General features: G+C 37.5%; 1 protein-coding gene across 1 annotated transcript in view; it reads right to left on the bottom strand.

Moving 5' to 3' along the window:
• DYNC2H1 (dynein cytoplasmic 2 heavy chain 1) overlaps positions 1-19,779 on the bottom strand; it is a 367,402-nt gene that overhangs the window by 315,528 nt on the left and 32,095 nt on the right. Inside the window, exons 19-36 of the mRNA XM_029911951.1 lie at positions 19,056-19,171; positions 16,629-16,756; positions 14,897-15,046; positions 13,748-13,953; positions 12,964-13,119; positions 12,758-12,872; positions 12,150-12,320; positions 11,588-11,970; positions 10,615-10,747; positions 10,411-10,528; positions 9,877-9,989; positions 9,657-9,776; positions 7,258-7,408; positions 6,215-6,417; positions 5,309-5,491; positions 4,897-5,079; positions 1,845-2,068; positions 671-786 (exon numbers count right to left, since the gene is read on the bottom strand). Of these exons, the coding sequence (XP_029767811.1) occupies positions 671-786; positions 1,845-2,068; positions 4,897-5,079; positions 5,309-5,491; positions 6,215-6,417; positions 7,258-7,408; positions 9,657-9,776; positions 9,877-9,989; positions 10,411-10,528; positions 10,615-10,747; positions 11,588-11,970; positions 12,150-12,320; positions 12,758-12,872; positions 12,964-13,119; positions 13,748-13,953; positions 14,897-15,046; positions 16,629-16,756; positions 19,056-19,171 (2,969 nt within the window). The remainder of the gene's footprint in view (positions 1-670; positions 787-1,844; positions 2,069-4,896; positions 5,080-5,308; positions 5,492-6,214; positions 6,418-7,257; positions 7,409-9,656; positions 9,777-9,876; positions 9,990-10,410; positions 10,529-10,614; positions 10,748-11,587; positions 11,971-12,149; positions 12,321-12,757; positions 12,873-12,963; positions 13,120-13,747; positions 13,954-14,896; positions 15,047-16,628; positions 16,757-19,055; positions 19,172-19,779) is intronic.

Genomic DNA, 19,779 nt, shown 5'->3' with positions numbered 1-19,779 from the left:
GAAGGAACTTTGAAGGGGATATGCCCTAAAATATGTTGTCGGTGTGTTTTCAACTGACAGATGAATTCCTGAAGTCGATTATGAGTTGTTTATTAGCTATTTGCTTTTTATATCTAATGGGAAAACAAGGGTTGTCTCTAATAACCCCAGGAACAGTCAGAGCAGATCTGTCATTTCTTAAAGCATCAAAGAAGCAATATTCATGTCCCAAACATTTAAACTCCTCATCCACCCTAAACCTCTGCCCCCAACTCTCCCACAAACATAGAGAGAAAATCACCACCCACTCAAACACACTTTTTTATAATACACAACATTCCCATCCCATAAAATACCACCCGGTATCGGTGCTCTAGTTAGCAGTACTCAGTCAGAATCAGATATGGTAGCCCAAGAGTAATTGAGACTTCATATGCAAGAGCTCTCTCTTCAGCTTGCCAACTCCACAAATTATGTGCACTGAGTTTCTGTGGGTTATTTAGTTATTTATTTTTATTTGAGAAGGCTTTGATTCAAAAGAGGCTTATCCTTCTTTTGAATAGTCTGGCTTCCTACAGTTCCAGGGCATATAACTTGGTACTTGAATGAACAAGAAGGCTGTAGATATTTATTTCAATATAACATCTTGATTGATCAAAAGCGAAACAACCCTTGGCATAGTCAATCTTACTTTTTTCCTTCATTCCATTTTTCTTCAGGTGACGAAGGAGATTGCCACATCCTCTCAGAGCAGTCTTCAGTGCTCTTAAGCCCCAGTCATAGTGTTGCTGGGGTGTCAAAAGCTCCCTATGTTTTTAAAATATTAATATTGTAATAGGCTGTAACAGCTGCAACTCCAGTACTTGTAGTTGATCACTGAGGAATTGACATTATACATTTTTCTGAAAATCAGAGCCATTAGAAAATAATATACTGGTCACGTGCAGTACCATTTTTCTTGAACTTCAGAGATAGATACACATGAAGTTGCATGTTTCCAAACTTTCAGAAAGGCAGTTTCTTCAAAAGCTAGATAATAATAATATTTTTTTTAAAATAGGACCTCTTGGTTTTTCCAATAGGCACACAAATGAAAAAGTGCCATTGTGGTTACTTGGATGTCAGCTACTCCCCGAAAACATCACAGGTGCATGATTTTTATGGAGGCACTCCACACTCAGGAAAATAACCATGTGCTCCCATTCAGACAAAGAAATGGGAAGCAGAAGAAGAAAAAAGAAAATAAAAGTCTATGTGGCAGAGAGAAATTAATAAAAGTATCGTATATGAACTTGAAAATATTTATTTTAACACTTTTCTTACCTATTAAAGAGAAAATTACATTTATATTCAAGATGCCAACATAAAGGAAGGAAACAGTCAGGGTCTTAAGAAAGCAATATTTTCCCATCATGGGATTATAACTGCAGTTCCTGTTTTCTTATATTTTTACTTAAATACAAAGCAGTGCATCTCAATAAAATTCAACCTGTGTTTTATTCTGACAGATTTACATATTACTAATTTTGGAGAACTGTGTTTGGTAGCATTCAAATATAAGATATTCTTGTTCAATGTAAAACAGCTTAAGGAGACTACAGCTATGAGACAGCAGCTGTATGTTGCTTATGGTATATAGCTTTATGAGGGTGATTTCTGGAGTGTCCATTTCAAAAAGATCACAGAAAACATACAGGAACAATGTTTAAAAGATTTCTATATCAATCTTGTTGAGGTTTGGTATTGAATGGACTGAAATGGAAGGAAGGTAAAGTGACATAACATGAGGGGGAAGTACTATAGATCGCAAAAGACAAAAGATATATATTGACAGAAACATGATTAATGGAACAAAATGTGCTTACCTGGCTAGATTAAAAATAGCCACCAACTTTCTGCCAAGGGTTTTAGCCTCTTTAAAAGCTTCTGAATACAGAATAACTTCCGCAATGAGTTCATTATCTGGACGAGTCATAGCAACTGGCCTAAAAAGCTGTTTGAGATTATCGGGCAGTTTTTGTCTTCCTCCATAACCTTTTCCAGCAGGATTCATAGTGATGAAAATTCCAGAATTATGATCCATTTCAACCTGGCATTAAAATAAATATATTATCATAAAGTTAATATTTTCATTTCTATGTCCTTAGGTATGAAATAACTCATGTAATTAGCACACTATAAAATACCACTGTATGCTGTGGTGGTGTAGCTTTGTCAGTCCCAGGATAGTAGAGATAAGGTGGGTGAGGTTATATCTTTTATTGGACCAACTTCTGTTGGTTGAGAGAGACAAACTTTCAAGAGCTCTTCCTCAGGTCTAGGAAAGTTACTCATTGCTTGTCTACACGACCACACAGGGTCGCTCTTCAGCTACATGAATAGTGTAGCTGAAGTCGACATACTTGGATCTACTTACTGCCACATCTTCACTGTGGTAAGTCGACAGCTGACGCTCTCCCGTCGACTACGTTTACGCTTCTCGTTCTGGTGGAAAACCGGAGTCGACGGGAGAGCGCTCAAGGGTCGATTTATCGCATCTATACTAGACACAATAAATCGACCCCCGCTGGATCGATCGCTGCCTGCCGATCCGACAGGTAGTGTAGACAAGCCCTCAGAGTGTCACAGCTAAATATATGATCAAACAGATAGTTTGACATAAGTAGTTAGATGATGTGCTAAGGGGTCATTCAAGGTGAAATGGCCCGTTAACATCCCTGTAGTCATAGAACAAAAAGGAGGGTTAGTGGGTTACAAACTGTTGTAATAAGCCATGAATCTAGTGTCTTTATTAAAACCATGATTTTTAGTGTCTAGCAAAGTTATGAATCGAAGTTCCCAGACTCATTTTTAATGGTGGTGTGCAGGTTTCTTTTGAGGATGAGGACTGATAGGTCAGATATAGAGTGATCGCTTTGTGAAATTGTGCTTCCCCACAAGTGATATGGTATTTTGTCTTTTTATCATTTTCCTATGTGAGTTCATTTGAGAGCGTAGTGATTGTCTGTTTCCACCCAGAGTTGTTATTGGGGCATTTAGTGCACTGGATGAGGCATGTGTAGGACCCAGGGATCTTGAAAGGTGTGCTGTGTGGGTTGTTGATCATTGTAGAAGTGGAGATATGTCTGCAGGTTTTGCATCTGTTGTTCTGGCAGGGTCTGGTGTGAGTTGGTGTGTCCTGGTCTATGAGAAGCTTGCTTCTGATGATGAGGTTGGAGAGGCTGGGAGGTTGTTTGAAGGCCAGAAGAGGGGATTCAGGAAAGATTTCTTTCAGGATGGGGTTCCCATCGAGTCTGGGTTGTAGTTGTTTGTTTGTGTATGGTGTATAAACAACTACAACCCAGACTTCATAAAGCATTCACTCTATATCTGACCTGTCCGTCCTCATTCTCAAAAGAAACCTGCACAACACTTTCAAAAGACAAGCCTGGGAGCTTAAATTCATAACTTTGATAGACATAAAAATCATAGTCTTAATAAAGACACTGGATTCATGGCTTATTACAATAATTTATCCTATGATTACAGGGGTGTTAACAGGCACTTCACCTTTAATGATCCTTTAGAACAGTGGTTCTCAACCTTTTTGGACTCAGGATCCATTTGTAAATGCTTATGGCCTGTCATGACCCAATAAATGGAGGCCCTGGGACACAGACATAACTAGGCATTTTAGTGCCCGGGGCAAGCAAGCATATTTGCGCCCCCTACCAGAGGCGGAACGTGGGGGAAGGGGGAGAATCACATGGGGTCACGTGCCCCCCACCCAGGTTTCTTGGGTGTGCTTCCCAATCCAAACAGGCTGGGTGGCCCGCTAAGATGAGTCAGAGGGTGGAGGTGGTGCTCCCTCTATGAGCGCTGCCATGCCGGGCTGGCCTCACCAAGCCCTGCCGCGCAGGGCTGACCTGAGCCACCCCCATGGCTTTGCACTCTGGGTGACTGCCCCACTCTGGTTACGGCCCTGCCTTGGGTGATTTCGGTTGGATCCTGCCCACACTCAGCCCACAGTGGCAGCTCCTGCAGCTCCTGTGCTGTGGAGCTGACTGACCTTGGCTCTCTGGGGTTGCAGCACTGCTCAGGTTTGGTCCCGTCCCTTGACTGGACCAAAGTTGTGTGAGTGGAGTTGTGACCCAGCTCATGCGATTGCAATGCCATTCACACAAATTTGGCCTACCCGGACTTCCATCCTCATGGCGGCTGGGCCAAACCTGAGTGGTGCTGGGACCCCAGAGATTGCAGTGCTTGGAGCAGGGAGGGGAGCCCACCCAGCCCTGTCAGACAGGAGCCACAGAAGCTGCCACGCAACTCTTTGAAACATTCTAGCGACCCAATTTTGGGTCCAGACACACAGGTTGAGAAACCCTGCCTTAGAATATGTGTTAACTACTTATGCTAATCTATCTGTTCAACCTTGTATTTAGCTGTGACACTCTAAGTACCTTTCCCAGACCTGAGGAAGAGCTCTGTGTAACTCAAAAGCTTGTCTCACTCACCAATAGAAGTTGGTACAATAAAAGATATTACCCTCCTTGTCTCGCTATAAAATAATATCAGAAATGTTGGGCAAAGATCTTCCTTATGTATGTGAGATTTATATACTGGACCTAAAAATGGTACCTCTACCTCTACCTCGATATAACGCTGTCCTCGGGAGCCAAAAAATCTTACCGCGTTATAGGTGAAACCGCGTTATATCGAACTTGCTTTGATCCACCGGAGTGCGCAGCCCCGCCCCCCCGGAGCACTGCTTTACCGCGTTATATCCGAATTCGTGTTATATCGGGTCGCGTTATATCGGGGTAGAGGTGTATACTTGTTAATAATACAAGGGTTTACTGGATTTTTAGAAGACACTTGATATTAGTGACAATATTTGAACAGTTTTCAACAACAACAACAAAAAATGCTGTTCTATACCTCCTTGCCAAGCAGTTCGCATACAGGTCTATGCTTCTTCAAAGCATGCTGAATTGTCTGAATTTGCATGGACACTGCAGACAATACTGCCTCCTCCAGCCTATTGAACTCATCAAAACATCCCCAGGCACCACACTTCACCAAACCAACAAAAATACGCCCCATCGACTTCACATCAATGCCCTTAAAATAAAAGAACATTGTTTATATGTTAAATACCATTAAATCAATCAATGAAGATTTTCTTCGTAGTTCCGCTATGAGGCCATTGCAAAGATCCTAAAATTTCTATTTGATTATAAATGAAAAATTCTGTTAAATTACACTAAAAGTTTTGTTTTAAATTGTTCTTTAAATCCATATTGCATAGATACTCATTGCCTAAAATATATAAATATGTACAGTACTTCACCTCATCGCAATTAAAAACTAAAACTTGTCTTCCAAGAAGTCCACCCAAAGCCTTTACTGATTCTGTTTTTCCAGTTCCAGCTGGGCCATAAGGATTTCCTCCGAGGCCCATCTTCATAGCCTGAGTAAGAGTTAAGTAGCACTTATCTGTCAATGGTGTATAAACAAGTTTCGGAGAATTACCCTGTAGAAACAAAAGATAGAGTGTATGGATTAATACACAGAAACAAGGTCAATAAGTTAGCATTTCACTCAGTTTGGACATAATGAAGATAACACAGAAGCACAGAAGTCCAGATTACAAGCTGCCCAAGTTTGAGGACTACACTTGGGGCCATACAATTTTTTGATTTACATTCTTAAAATCTGTTAGAACTACTCCCGAAGTGTTACGCAATCCTTTATGCACCACAGATAGAGGCTCAAAAAAGGGAAACACCTGCTATATTCTCTCCCTCATAGACTTCAACAAACATTGCCTTCATATATCCAAGAGCATAATTTATTCCATATTGTTAATAAAACATTTTATTCAATTTAAATACATCTCAAAATTTCTTTCAAGTTACCATTTTGTCCATATTTGGCATTTTACCTAGCATTGGCATAAATGAGAAAGTAAGAATCATACTATGCTCTGCACTTTAATATAAAAGCCGTATAAATCCACCAATTCAGCAGTAAACTCAGTATCATGGGTATTTGGAGATAAGAAGCATCTCAAGATTGAAGAAACACCACTACACCACTTTTCAATATTTTCTGCAAAACAGCATCGTAAAATGGCAACTGACAAAATGGAAGCCATGTGGAAGCAATTATGGAGATAAAGCTGCATCCCGGAACTGAAAGGTGAGCATCACACACATTTAAAAGCCAACAAAAATAGAATTTAAAAAACCCATACCTGATATTCATAGGTATACTGGAGTTCAGCATCTACCATTTGAATGTAACATTTTTGGTCTTTCAGATAGAACCTGAGTTGTTTCTTCCAAGCCCAGTCATCAACACTATTAATCTGGGCTTGATTTACCTGCTTCACCACATCGATGTTATGAATAATATCAAGAATCAGTGCTTTAAGCTTGAGCTCAAGGATTCCAGATTCTGTAAATAAATAAAATTATTCACAAAAACATCATAAAGAAGATTGCCTTTAGCCACTTTCAAGTAGTTTATGTTGCTGTTTACAATCATAGAATCATAAGGGGGTCATCTAGTCTAACCCCCTACCAAGATGCAGGATTTGTTGGGTCTAAACCATCCAAGACAGATGGCTATCCACCCTCCTTTTGAAATAGCTAAAAAACTAAAGCAATCAACATACAAATCAGAGGTTGATATAGTTACTAGATAAAAGCTTAACAGCCAATAAACTTTAATCTAGAATTCAACAGAGTAACCAGATGCACAAGGATAAGTATTGATGCACAGTACACATTACAATCTGCACATCATATTGATGTTCTATAGGTTTGTGATGTTACATTTAAGTCAAGAAATAACTCCAGAATCCAATCAAATATCATATTACCAGGGGGAAAAAACACCTGGACTTATAGAGAATGTGTTGCCATGGTACCATGTCTATCCAATAGTATCTAGCCAGTTCCAATGAAAAATAATGTTAGAGATCAGTAGATGAAGACAACAATATAGAAGCAGATTTTGTAATGACAAATTATTAGTAAATATATTAAATAACAAAAACATCAAGATAAAGGAAGTGGATAAAAATTGAAAAGGAAACAGATTCAGACTACCTAATAATGTTAAATATAGAATAAACATCTGGAAAAGAAAGGACATTCACTGTGAAATATTAAATATCCCCAACCTGGCCATTACTGGTAGGTCACTCAATATCATTTCTAGCTCAGAGGATTGGATTGCTTAGCACTTTAAATTTATTTTAAGGAATTATACACTTATGATCATTTTTCATACCTACTCTCCCTGGATCTTCCATACTAGTATCTATGCTGGTATAATGTTCCAGTTTAGCCATAAGTTCTAACTCTATCTGATGCAGGTTATGTTCTTTGATAGCAGTTTCAACATCTTCAGTGAACTGAATTTGTTCTGCCAAGGAAAGAATCTATTGACAGAAAGAGTAAAGTAAAGTTTTAGAAATAGGTAACCATGAGGGACAAAAGATTTTCAACTCATTTATAAATTCTCATGAATGCTTACTGTTTAAATAAATTATTTTAGTGTATTAAATTTTATCATGCCAATACTAAACTATCCCTTTAAAAAAAACAGTTACTCTAAAGGTGCCCCCGGAGCAAATATAATTGTATTTAAAAACTTACTAAAATGTAACAAACAGCTGCAAAATAATTTAGTATAGCTATTCCCTTAGGTGCAATATCTCCACAGTACTGAAGAACAACTGTTCATGAATAGGAAGAAATGTGGATTTGTTTCACCAATTTCACTAATACTTTGTAAATCGGTGTGTCTATCTCTTTCCTTCCTTCCCTTCGATTCCACTTCCGAAAAATATGCCAGAGGTGAAAGAGAGCTACTCACTGCCAGTACAATATTCTCCCCTTATTCACACCAAATTTCAATGCCCTCTGAAACACATGCTCAGAGTGAGGAGCTTAGTAATAATCAGAAGAATAGAGAATCAACATCTTGGCCAAAACTTGGTATTAAACCAGGCACTTCCTCGACTAAAAGCATGGGGGTTCTCAGGACAAATTTTTTGGTGGCCTCAGAGTGAGGCCACCAATTCTTGCTGGTGGCCACTCACACTTTTTCCTAAAATACTTAATTAGCTTTAGGAAAGCCAAATAAATATGTACAGATACACGTCCAAATCATTGTAATTTCTTTATTGCTAGCTAGTAAGTCTGTTGTGAAAAGTGATATTAACAAACATACAGGTATCACTTTTCACAGCAGACTTACTTAGCCCTGCCAAGCCTGGGAACAAATTAAGCCCTGGATAGAGAGTCAGGAGAGGCAATGGGGGCCAGGGGAGATGGAGGTGAGGGGCTGGGATAGGCAATGGGGGGCTGGAGCCTGAAGCCCTGTGCCCTGAGCCTGCTGCCCTGCTACGCCAGGGCTGAAGCCCAGAGCCTGAGCCCCACTGTCCCTGGGAAGGTGGGGAACTGACTGGCTACCTGGTCCTACAGCGTTGTGCCCCAGGTGACTCCAGAGAGAGGCAGGGCCAAACTCCTGCTGGTGGCCCCAGCAACCAACACCAAGGCAGTGCATCCAGGAGCAACAGGAAAGGGGAGGGGGTGCTACTTTCCCTCCCCAACCCCATCACAGTCTAGGAGGCTGTGGCCGCAAGAAAAGCCCCTGATGGCTGCATGAGGCTACAGTGGCCGCATTTGAGAAACATGAGCTGTAATGGATTCACACATAACACATGCTGAACTACGGGTTCCACTTCCATAAGTTAAACAGAATAGGAATTCTCTTCTCATCAAAATTCCACTCTTTGCTTTGGCCATGTGATTCAGGTAAAGCAGGAAAAGTTAAACATCGATGACATAAGGAGAGGGTCAGACTGTGGTGCACAGCACTCCCATACTCTCAGCATGATGAAGGAAGGCAGTAGATTGCAGTGGTATACACAGATGAAGGGAAGATTTATTTCAACTAAAAAGCCCACATAGGCAGCTCGCTGCACGCACATGGACCCCACTAACATCAACGGGGTTTCACATGGACACAAGGATCTGCCCACACATATCAGTCAGCAGGATCACGGCCTAAATCATTACAAAAGGTTAGTCTGAATGAATATACATTCTTAGGGTCATATTGATAATAACTCACTGTGTCTATGATTTTTACATTTTAAAAAACTGTATATATTATTTGCAAATATTTATTAAGTCAGGATTGGTTCAAGCAATATAAATTCAAATTAATAGTGTTAGCTAGTATTTATATTATATTTTTCTTCAACCTGTCATTAGTACATTCTCTTTCACTAGCATTTTCTACCCAAGTTATGCATGAACTTCAGAAACTAGTCTAATAATGCTGTTTTGAATCAATAGCAGGAAACAGTTTCTGCATCACTGATTAGCCAGGGACCTGATTCAACATCAATTGAAATCAGTGGAAAGACTCTCATTTATTTAAATGGGCACTGAATCAATCTCCCAAGTGAGCAAAGAGTTCTATTCTACAGATGCTTATAACATTGCACATTCTGAGTAATTTCTATCTACCTAAAATCAAGGCATACAGCAAATCAACTGTTTTTTTAAGTCCGTATATATTTCCCAAGCAGACCTGTCCTTAGGATCATTCAGAAATTCAGTTACTTATATTTCAATGCTGAGACTAAATCAAGATGAGACTGTATCACTCACTACCTGGGAAGGAAAGAGTGATGGATCAATTGAACCTTGTGAACGTCTTCCAGCAGTAACACAGTCAAGCAATAATTGTTTCAATGTGTCCTTCATCTCCAAAGCCAAACGATTTAACCAAACCTGGCAAATAAAATATAGAGGGAAGAAAAAAAATCACAAATCACATAGCAAACATATTTACCACAATTGCTGGTAATGCATTTGAACCTGGTTCCCTTACCTCAACATCATTTGAGAGAAGAATTTTATTTTTAAAAGGCACAACTTCTCCCTCTAAAGATTTCATTGCAATTATGTTTTTAAAGTCCCCATCAAAGCCGACACTATTAATGCCTGTTAATCAGAAAATAACAATATCTCTTTAATTAAGCTCAGCAAGTGATTAAATACAATCTAGATGATTTACTGTAGAATTCTTAAACATTTGTTTCTTGATAGAGCAGTTACTTGGGAAATAGTCAAAAAAGTTAAATCAATTCTTTTTGTATACGTAATACAATATTTATGATAATTAAGTAGATGAACATAAAAAGTCCCTCAAAAGTCAGAGATATTTTGAAATATTTTTTTCTTTTTTTGCCAAATAAATGGTGAAATATCAAAAACATTTTCCTTTCCTTTTCTATGTTATGGTAACAGAAAGTAAAGAAATAATTTCTAGAATAGGCTCTTCAGCGTCAAATGACTGTACTTCTGAATAAGTACATTTTACAAATGATGACTAATGTATTATGAAAATACTAATTTAGTTTACCAGCAAAAAGTTTCTTAAGGTGAGACTGAATCACTGAAGGATTAGTGGACTGTCCCAAGATTTCTAATAAATCATCATCTCCAATGAAATAGAATCTAGGGAATGCTGAACGCTTTTCCTGTTTAAAAAAAAAAAAGAATTGTTGTTTTAAGCACTGAAGTATTGCCTTTTTATAAAATTATATATTAAGATAAGCAGTTGTACCTCCAGAAATTCATTCAAGGATTTTTGACATCTCTGAAGCTGGTCAAGTAGGGTAATCAACGCATTCCTCATTCCTGTCCGAGCATTCAGTGATGTTATTCTATTGTCCCTCTTGATATCTATCATTATGGATCTTTAAAAAAATATAACCTTAATTGTTTGTAAATCTACCACTGCATTTTGTCCAATATATCTCTTTTAAACATCTGATTAAAACTCAAGACACAGATAAGTAATATTCAGCAGTCAATATCTGAATATAAAAATTGCAACATTTATGTCAAATTTCTTCCAGTTAAACATTAGCTAGATCTGTCATGATTCTCCTCTTATTATACCTATCATACTGTTTCTGATCATGACTCTTCCTTTACATCAAGACCCCTCTATCCAAGAAGTTCCATTAAGTTAAAATTTTGACCATTTTTTCTTCTAAGAGCCTCCATCTCTGTCATTTCAGCTCTATTTTTAAGCTCAACTACCATATCTAAAGAAACTCAGTTCTGTGTATCTTTGGACACCTCTAAAATCTACTCCATGATAATCCTCTCTGCATGTCTTGATCAAGTAAAGTTGTTTCATCTCAAATTCCTTCAGTGTAATTTTTTTGGAAAGAGAAGTGCTTTTCTTCGGCATGAAATATTTTTTCAAAATTCAACATCTCCTCTACTTCCTTTCTCAAATAAGACCTTCTATTTGCCTGCATTGTTCATAACCCTGGCCATCATACTTGACTCAGAACCTTCCTTCTCTTTCCACATATCCCATATCAATAAATCTTCTCATCAATCATCTCTTTTGCAACACTAATTCTTTCTATATCATTGCCTGAATGCAACCTTTGCTGAAATCCTTATGCATGCCTTCATCTCCCTGTACATCCTGTTTGTTTTGTATCAATTCACTTTGAATCTTGGCTTACAGCTGTGCGAAGGACGTTATACAAAATAAAGTTGTGTTTAATAACACTGACCTGAAGTCTTCATCAACTCTGTTAAAGCGTGCCTGCTCTTTGGGTAGAGCTCCACGACCAAAAATGGGTTCCAGATACACCCACTTCCTTTGAATCTGGTTTAAATTCTGCAAGTACTCATCCAGCTCAGCAAGTTTTTTTTCCCAGATAGACACTTTATCCTCAAAGCCTTTGTAATATGGAGAGTCCTTTAGGGACTGAAGAAGACAGCGATTATCTCCAACCTGGTTAACTATGTCTTTCCAGTCTTTAATTAGTTTGATAGTCCTGCTCTGGCTGTCTTCATAATCTGTTAATGTGAAGACTGCTCCAACACCCCAGAGCTCAAGTTCACGTAAGGCCTCTCTGATTGTGACTTCACCTTGTGCCCGACTATTCAAATCCTATTTTAAAATATAAAACACACAAAAAATTACTACTTATATAATAGAAAACATATAAATGAGCAGAGGAAAACAGCTTTATTAGAAAAATACACAACTTCAGTTTCCAAAAAGGAATAAAAACATATAGAACATATGGTATAAAAAATTAATAGCATTACTTGTGAAATAATTCATACCTTAAGTGCTGCTGCTTTTTCTACAATTACATCTGACACTTTGAGTAGATCTCCAAACAACAAATTCTCTAGACTAGTGCCTCTAGGGAGACCAAGAAGACGAAAGAGGTCCAGCCAATGATCTGGAGACAGATGTTCTCCTCTAACATATTTCAGGACAGGAAGTGTCATCTAAGGGAATAATGCAAATTGGAATATACCAAGTTTTTACAATAACTATATCTGTTCAGTCCTACTGTCATGTACTGTCAAAACATAACAAAAATATATTTTCCTACTATGTATTGAAAATAAATCTGTTTAAATTGAGATCTACTTTGTATTTTCAATACACTAATTTTAGTATTTGGTATTATGCCATTAAGGTTGGTTTATTACTAAATGTGTCTCAAACAAATTGAGAAAAAACCGTAATGATTGTCCTGTTCACTGAAAGAAGCTCAAATGTACTTTGAAATGAATGATTTGATACTTTGAGCACAAAATATCCTTAAGGCTCACTTTAATACACAAACAGACCTCCATGTAAATATAAGAGTGAAGCATATTACCCAGTAATACCAGAAAGCATTTTGCTTTGATTTCCCCTTGTATAATGAGGATCTTACTTTGTATTTGTCCACTTCTTTTTGCAACTTCACAGTCATTACAGTGTGTTCTTCCATCTTCCTAAGCTTGTCATGCCAGTTCAACAAGAATTCCTCAAACAAGTAAGTCTTACTCCTATACAAAAATTAAATTTTAAAAAGAGCACAATAACACAGTACTGCAATAACCAATAATCATGCATAAAAGTTTAAAAACAAAATCAGACCTAAAAGTAATCCAGTCTTCTTTGGCTTTTTCCTGAAAACCTTGATGAAATTCTTCATATAGTGCCCATACTTCTGCACAGCTCTCAATATCTCTACATACAGCATTTGCCAAAGAGAAATCAGGCTCTTCTAATTCAAAATGATGGCAGTCCTCACTGAATAAAAAGATCATTGCATTGTTATAATATTGAATATTGATGCTATGATCCTGGACATGCTGGCATACATGCTTAACTTTACCAATGTGAGTAAGTCCATTGACTTCACTGTCCAGCAGAACACATTATGTTGCATTCCCCAAGCAGAAAAAAAAGTAGCATAAGAGACAATTATCATATGCAATAGCCTTCCCTAGCATTCACAGCTTTCTTCTTTTTTTCCATTCCTTTGTATTAAGAAAAGAGTACTAATTTGTCTCCCAAAAACATAAAGGAAAAAATAAATTATCTTTAATTGTGTTTCTCTATAAGTAGTATCCTATATAGAATCACCAGCCATTTAGTGCATAAATTCAGGTGTTTCAAAGCCTAACAGATTTTCAGAACTTCCACTTCACAAGTGTCAGTTCAGAAGAGTCAAGTTATATAAAACAATGAAGTAAGTCCCTGAAGATTAAACTATACATTGAAATACAATTAAAATAGGATTTATTAAATTATCTGTTGTGTTCATATTTAGTTAACTATTAGTTCATATTTTCTGACCCACCAAAAAGCTGCTGCTGCATGATTTACTGCAGAACATCTATAAAATAATGTGCTATATACAAACAAATACACATACATCAGTTTTTTCTTTGTGGCTTCAAGTTCATCAAACTCAATTTTCTTTTCCTTTATGGTCTGAGCACTTTTCTCAAGCATATCCTGATGACCTGTTTCGATGATATCATCGCTGGGCTTTAGCTGATCCCAGCGAGCTTTAAACTTTTCTAGTTCTTGAAGATACACATTAACACGTGACATCACATTTCCTTTCATCACTTCAATCTACAAACGAGTTTAAAAAAATAAAATGTATTCCTTCAGTAATTCATATCTACAAAGTTATATCTAATCAAGATAAAAAAACCAACAACCTTTCCACTTGTTTTCAAAATGGAGTACTATTTTTTTACTCTTCCCCTTAAAATATTTCAAAATTTAAGAGAATCTGGTATGGATATGCATTTCCTGATCTTATATTATATAATTTTATATCCACTGTAGTTACATATAATATTTACATCTGCTCCTCACTGGTTTGTCAGCTACCTTGGTCTGATAAACAGTTTTTCCTTATACCCACATCTTTTATTACAGGTCTTAGTGGTAATAAATAGACAATAACTATCATTTTTTAAACTATCTACAGGTTCAAAATATGGGTGATGATCATGGAATCAGCAGCACACAGGAAAAGTACTGTGGCTGCATTGGCTTCATTGAGCCCCAGCAATTCACCTGCATGTTGTCCGTTGCAGGATTGTGGACATAATATTTAGCATGCATTTTCAGAAAAATTAAAAATATTATGCAACAATTTTAATAACATTTGTAATAACATTGTAAAGTTGACAAATGTTCATTTTTAAACTACTATATTCTTTTCATTTCAGTTAATAAAAAGAAATACATGAGGTGAAACATAGTCGTGATTCTAGAGTGAGCTCCTGCACCTGCACAGTACCCTAGCTGACTTCACTGGTACTTTGTAGGGGCTCAGAGTCATTTCAAGATCGGGGCCTACAGCAGTATCAGCTGATGCTAGTAATCTTTCCAATAGTTTAGATGTTCTTTCTACAAAGGCTCTCATTCACACCATTAACGTTGGTGCCAATACTAAACTGCTATATCTTCAGGGGGTTTTTTAATCCAGGAGAAAAAAATGTCTTCTAACTAATTCAAAATGAGATCAGTGCATTTGAGTGAATTACTAAACCTTCATTCTCACCTGTTCCTTAATCATAAGCTGATGACTTTCCATCATTAATTCAAATTTATCCCACATAGCTCTCAGGTTGCTGATTGTGTCTAAACCCCCACCAGCCACGGTCCGCAAAAGCTTGTTTTTATCTTCAGCTTCTTGAAACTGGAGAAAAATCTAAAGTTGAAAAGATATTTTATACATGTATGAAAGAATTTCAATAAAATGTGGCATTTTTATGCAGACATTTAAATAAAGACACAATGGTCATTAATCAAGAATATGTATATATTTTCATATTTATATTTAATTATTTTAATATTTATCAAAGTAAAACTATACAAAGGCAAACATGGGAGACAATACAGAGCAATTATAGGGGCTCTTGATCCTGAAATGTGTGAAATACAAGTGAAGGCTTACACCAAATCAGTCAATTGGACTACTCACAGGCACAGGCATCCACTCACGTGGATCAAAGCTTTAAAAAAAAAATATATATATATATATGAAAACAGCAAGCAGGAGGAGAGAAGTTGAGAACAAATGGAAAATCTATTGATATATTAGAAGAAGAATGCATTTAGAGTCTGAAAATAAGGAGAAAAATTAGGTCACCTGATTGTTTCAGAGATTATTTTTTCATACACTAAAAAAGCCCAATCAGTTAAAAATCACTACAAAAATTATGAGTAAGTAACACTACAAAAGTCAGAAAAATTGAAGTAAAAGAAGACATTAAAGAATATGTCCCAAAATGCCCTGTTTTGTGTGCATTCTTTTCACAATGGGGTGAAGACAACAGGTACTGAGACTCCGGCACAGTATTGCTCTGTGGATTTATGGAGGCTTAATTCCCTCCAATATCCACCACCTCCACAAAACAATTTCTACAGAATTTAAGCATTCATTTGAAAAAATATATACATACACACACACACACACACGCATACGCACATATTTCTAGTTGTTACAACAAAGTTAAACCAATACAGTATTATCTTACTGAGTATGGAGACAAAGTGACTGAAATAATAGCTGTAAGAGAAGGGTGAAGTGCCCATTCATTGCAATCAAGTGTTTGGTATTGAAGACTAATAATGACAATTCAGTGTAAATATTTGTAATTAATTCACTGACAATCACTTCAGCAGAATCAAATTTATCCAACGTTCTTAGATGTAGTAGCAAATGTAAACGGGAGGTGATCCTCCCATCATTTTTTTTTAAAAGTTCTTTTTTAAGTAGCAACACCCTGCAATATAGTTCACTTGCTCTCTCTCTTACTCTCAGCAACTTGGTACCTTCCTGGTGAGTTCATTCCCTGCATAAGTGTGGTCTGCAGAAGAAAACTCAGCTGCCACTAGGCTTTCCATTGGTACCTGGCCTAAATATGCATCATATTAAAGAAGCAGGGATTTTTAAAGATGAAGCTAAAATTTAATCAAAGGATCTTCCCCTCCCCCATTTTAATAGAAGCCAAATGTTATCATCATAGTCTAAAGATCCTGGGAAACCACTCTGGTTTTGAATTTGCTGTGTTAGTAAGGTTTGGTGTTATGAATCAGTATAACAAATAGTACAGTAAATGGCAGAAAACACAAGGAAGAAGCAAGAAAAACATTAAAAGCAACAACAACAAAATGTTGTAACAAACTCTACTAATAATACTTTGAAAAGTATTTTGCTCAGGCATACTAAAACATGACTAAACTTTTTGCCTAGATATTTTCCTGACTATGATCAAATAAAATCCTACCTCTGCTTTTTTTTCTTGTAAATTTCCATACTTTAAGTTATCTTCTCCAATTTCATCTACAGTCTGGGGCCTAACTATTAATGCTTCCATGGCATCAGTAAGAAATGATGAAATATCATGTAGATGAGCTATGTAAAGAATATTGGAAAACAAATTTATTACAAATAAAAATATCCATGATATCAGTCTTAAAATCAGATAAATATGTGTGCAAGACAGTCACTTGGACTACATGAAAGATGGTCCAGTTGTTACAGGATTAACCGCGGACCGTGGAGACCCAGGCTTAATTCCCTATTCCACTTACTCTGTACTCCAGTTTTCCAACCATAAAATGGGGACAATAGCACTTCCCTACCTCACAGAGCTGTTGTGAGGATACTTATGCCCAAATAAATGTGTTAGTCTCTAAGGTGCCACAAGGACTCCTCGTTGTTTTTCCAGATATTAAATCAATAAAAGTCATATAAACACCATAGATAGATTGATAACAGGGCAATAAGGGGGAATAAGAATTACCTCTGCACAGGTACCTAGACTATGGGTCCAGTCACATACTCCTTGCTCTCCCAGAGCAGGTGGGAAGGAAGGAGTGGGAGATGGGCAGAGACTTGGCTCTGCCTCCAAAACACAGCAGCCAACATGGCTAAGCTGTCATGTAATTTGCTGCCAGTAGAGGCGTACTGCTGGGGTAGTGTAGTTTATGTAGCACCCTTTACTTATAGTCGTGTCTAAAGGATACAATTTTGCCCACAGTGAGGTGCTACTCAATATGAGTCAGGGTGGAATAATTGGAAACTAAGCCTATTATTGTTTTAAAAAAATAAAACTGTCCAAGCAGGGCTAATAGGCTATGCCAGTCTGTGTCACTGCAAACTACAAAGACTGCAGCCTGTCGCTGTGGACAACCTAACCGCTCGATGATACTCTGGCAATCGGAATACAGACTTCATTATGTCGGTATTGCAGAGTTTATAAATCCCAACACTTATGGGCTAGATCAGTGTTTCTCAAATGCGGCCACTGCAGCCACATGCAGCCACCAGGGGCTTTTCTTTCAGCCACAGCCTCTGGCGGTGACTGGGGGGCTAAGCAGTGGCCCCTCTGACCGAGGCCCCGTCTGGAGAGACAAACACTGGAGAAGCAGGCAGCCCAATGAATTCCCCACCTTTCCAGAGGTGCTGGGGTCATGCTTTAGCCCTGGGGCTTTTGAGCTCCATCCCCCAGGCATGGGGCTTCAGGCTTCCATCCCCTGGGTGCAACTCCCTGCCCCCATTTCCCCAGGCTCATGTTGTCTACCTCCCCATCCAGGACTTAATTTGTCCCTGGCCTTCCAGGGCTGAGTAAACCTGCTGTAAAAAGGGGTATTTGTATTTGTTAATATCACTTTTCACAGCAGACTTAGTAGCTAGCTGGGAGGCTGTGAAAAGTGATGTTAACATACAAGTATCACTTTTCACAGAAGGAGACTTACTAGCTAGCAAGTCGTTTTTAAAAAGCAACCAAAAAAGCAAAAGAAACAACAAAAAAGACAAGAGCGTGCAAAGCACCTTATTTGTGTTTCTATTCTGTTCAGGTGCAGCAAAGAATAGAGACAATTGTACATTTTTATTATTGAGTCTGCAAATAAAAACAAAAAATCCTACATAAATAAATTACAATGATTTGGACACATGTATGTGCATATTTATTTGTTTTTCCTAAAGTTAATTAGGTATATAAATATAAAATTAGGTATATAAATATAAAATTGTCAGAGTGGCCACCAAGTTGGTGTTGAATTTGGTTGGTGACTGGACCCTGAGGCCACCAAAAAATTTGTTATGAGAACCCCTGGGCTAGATTGTGCCTTAAGGCACAGTACTCCGCATTTGGTGATGTGTAAGCAGCACTGTCTCTAAGAGCAACATCATTAGACACTGTGCCTCAAAGATATCCCTTCGAGACACAGTTCCCTCTCCCATCCCTCTTGCTCCACGGTGGGCAGTAATTTGCTGCTGGCATATACCATTCCCCTGTACCATTGTAAGGATGGAGCAGGAGTTCTGTCCATTCCCTATCCTCAACTACTCTCAAACTTTCAAGAAATCTTTTCTAGAAGAGGAATACACAAGAAATTTAATATAGATGTGATTATTTCTAGCATAGTTTTGGCCAAATTAAGTTTACAGCATCTTATCCAAAGCCCAAAGAAGTCAATGGAAAAGACAAACATTGACTTGAATGGTTTTGTATCAGGCCCTTAATGGAAAACTAAAAACATACTACTTTTGCTCCAAAATAACTTTGGCACTTCAGTATTCCCAAGGATAAAAGTTTTTTTTTAAATAAAAAGATTACTATATGTAACAAACACAACAAAAGCAAAAGCAAAAAAAAAAAAAAAAACCCACCAAACAGCCACCACTGTATCTCAAAATTATTTACCTTGTATGGACTTTCTTAAAGATAGAACAAGAACATCATAAAGCTTCTGAATAAGATCATCAATCACAGTCTTCACAGGATTGCAATTAACAATTAAACAATCTATCTTGATGGTGCTTCAAGATTCAATAAGAAAGATTCCAAAATATAAAAGAAAAAGTGAAAAGTGTAGAGGCAATATGCTCATTATGATAAATATTATATAATAAACTTTAAAAACTGTCAGTTCAATACTTTATAAATTATCTTTAATATTTTCAGTTTAATATTTTACTCAGAAAATTGTTCATATAGAAGTGCACAAATAAATGTGGCTTAATGTGTGTATATGTAATTATGTTCAAATACTACAATCACTATATATACAGTTTTACTGGAAGCAATTACCAGCTAAGACCCTGACCCTGCATGTACTTAACTTTACACATGAATAGTGTCACTAAAGTCAAAGGATCTACTACACATGAATAAAGTAAAGTACATACTTAAGTACTGGCAGGTTTGGAGCTTTAGATCTTGATCCTGCAACAGTATCTGCTAACCCAGACTTCTGCACTCTGGCAGTGCACTGACATCCATGTGGATGGGAATTCACAGGTACAAGGGTCCACACTGGCATATCTCAATGTGGGATCAAGGCCTCAGGGCCCAATCCTACAAATATTTAGGCATGAATTACTCATGAGCATAAGTGTTTGCAACATCAGGCCCTAAAGGTCCCAAG

This window comes from Terrapene carolina, unplaced genomic scaffold (assembly GCF_002925995.2).
Source record: "Terrapene carolina triunguis isolate 2854851 unplaced genomic scaffold, T_m_triunguis-2.0 Scaffold138, whole genome shotgun sequence".
NCBI lineage: Eukaryota > Metazoa > Chordata > Testudines > Emydidae > Terrapene > Terrapene triunguis.
Note: the sequence above shows the minus strand (reverse complement) of the source record. Positions and strands in the feature narration are given on the sequence as shown.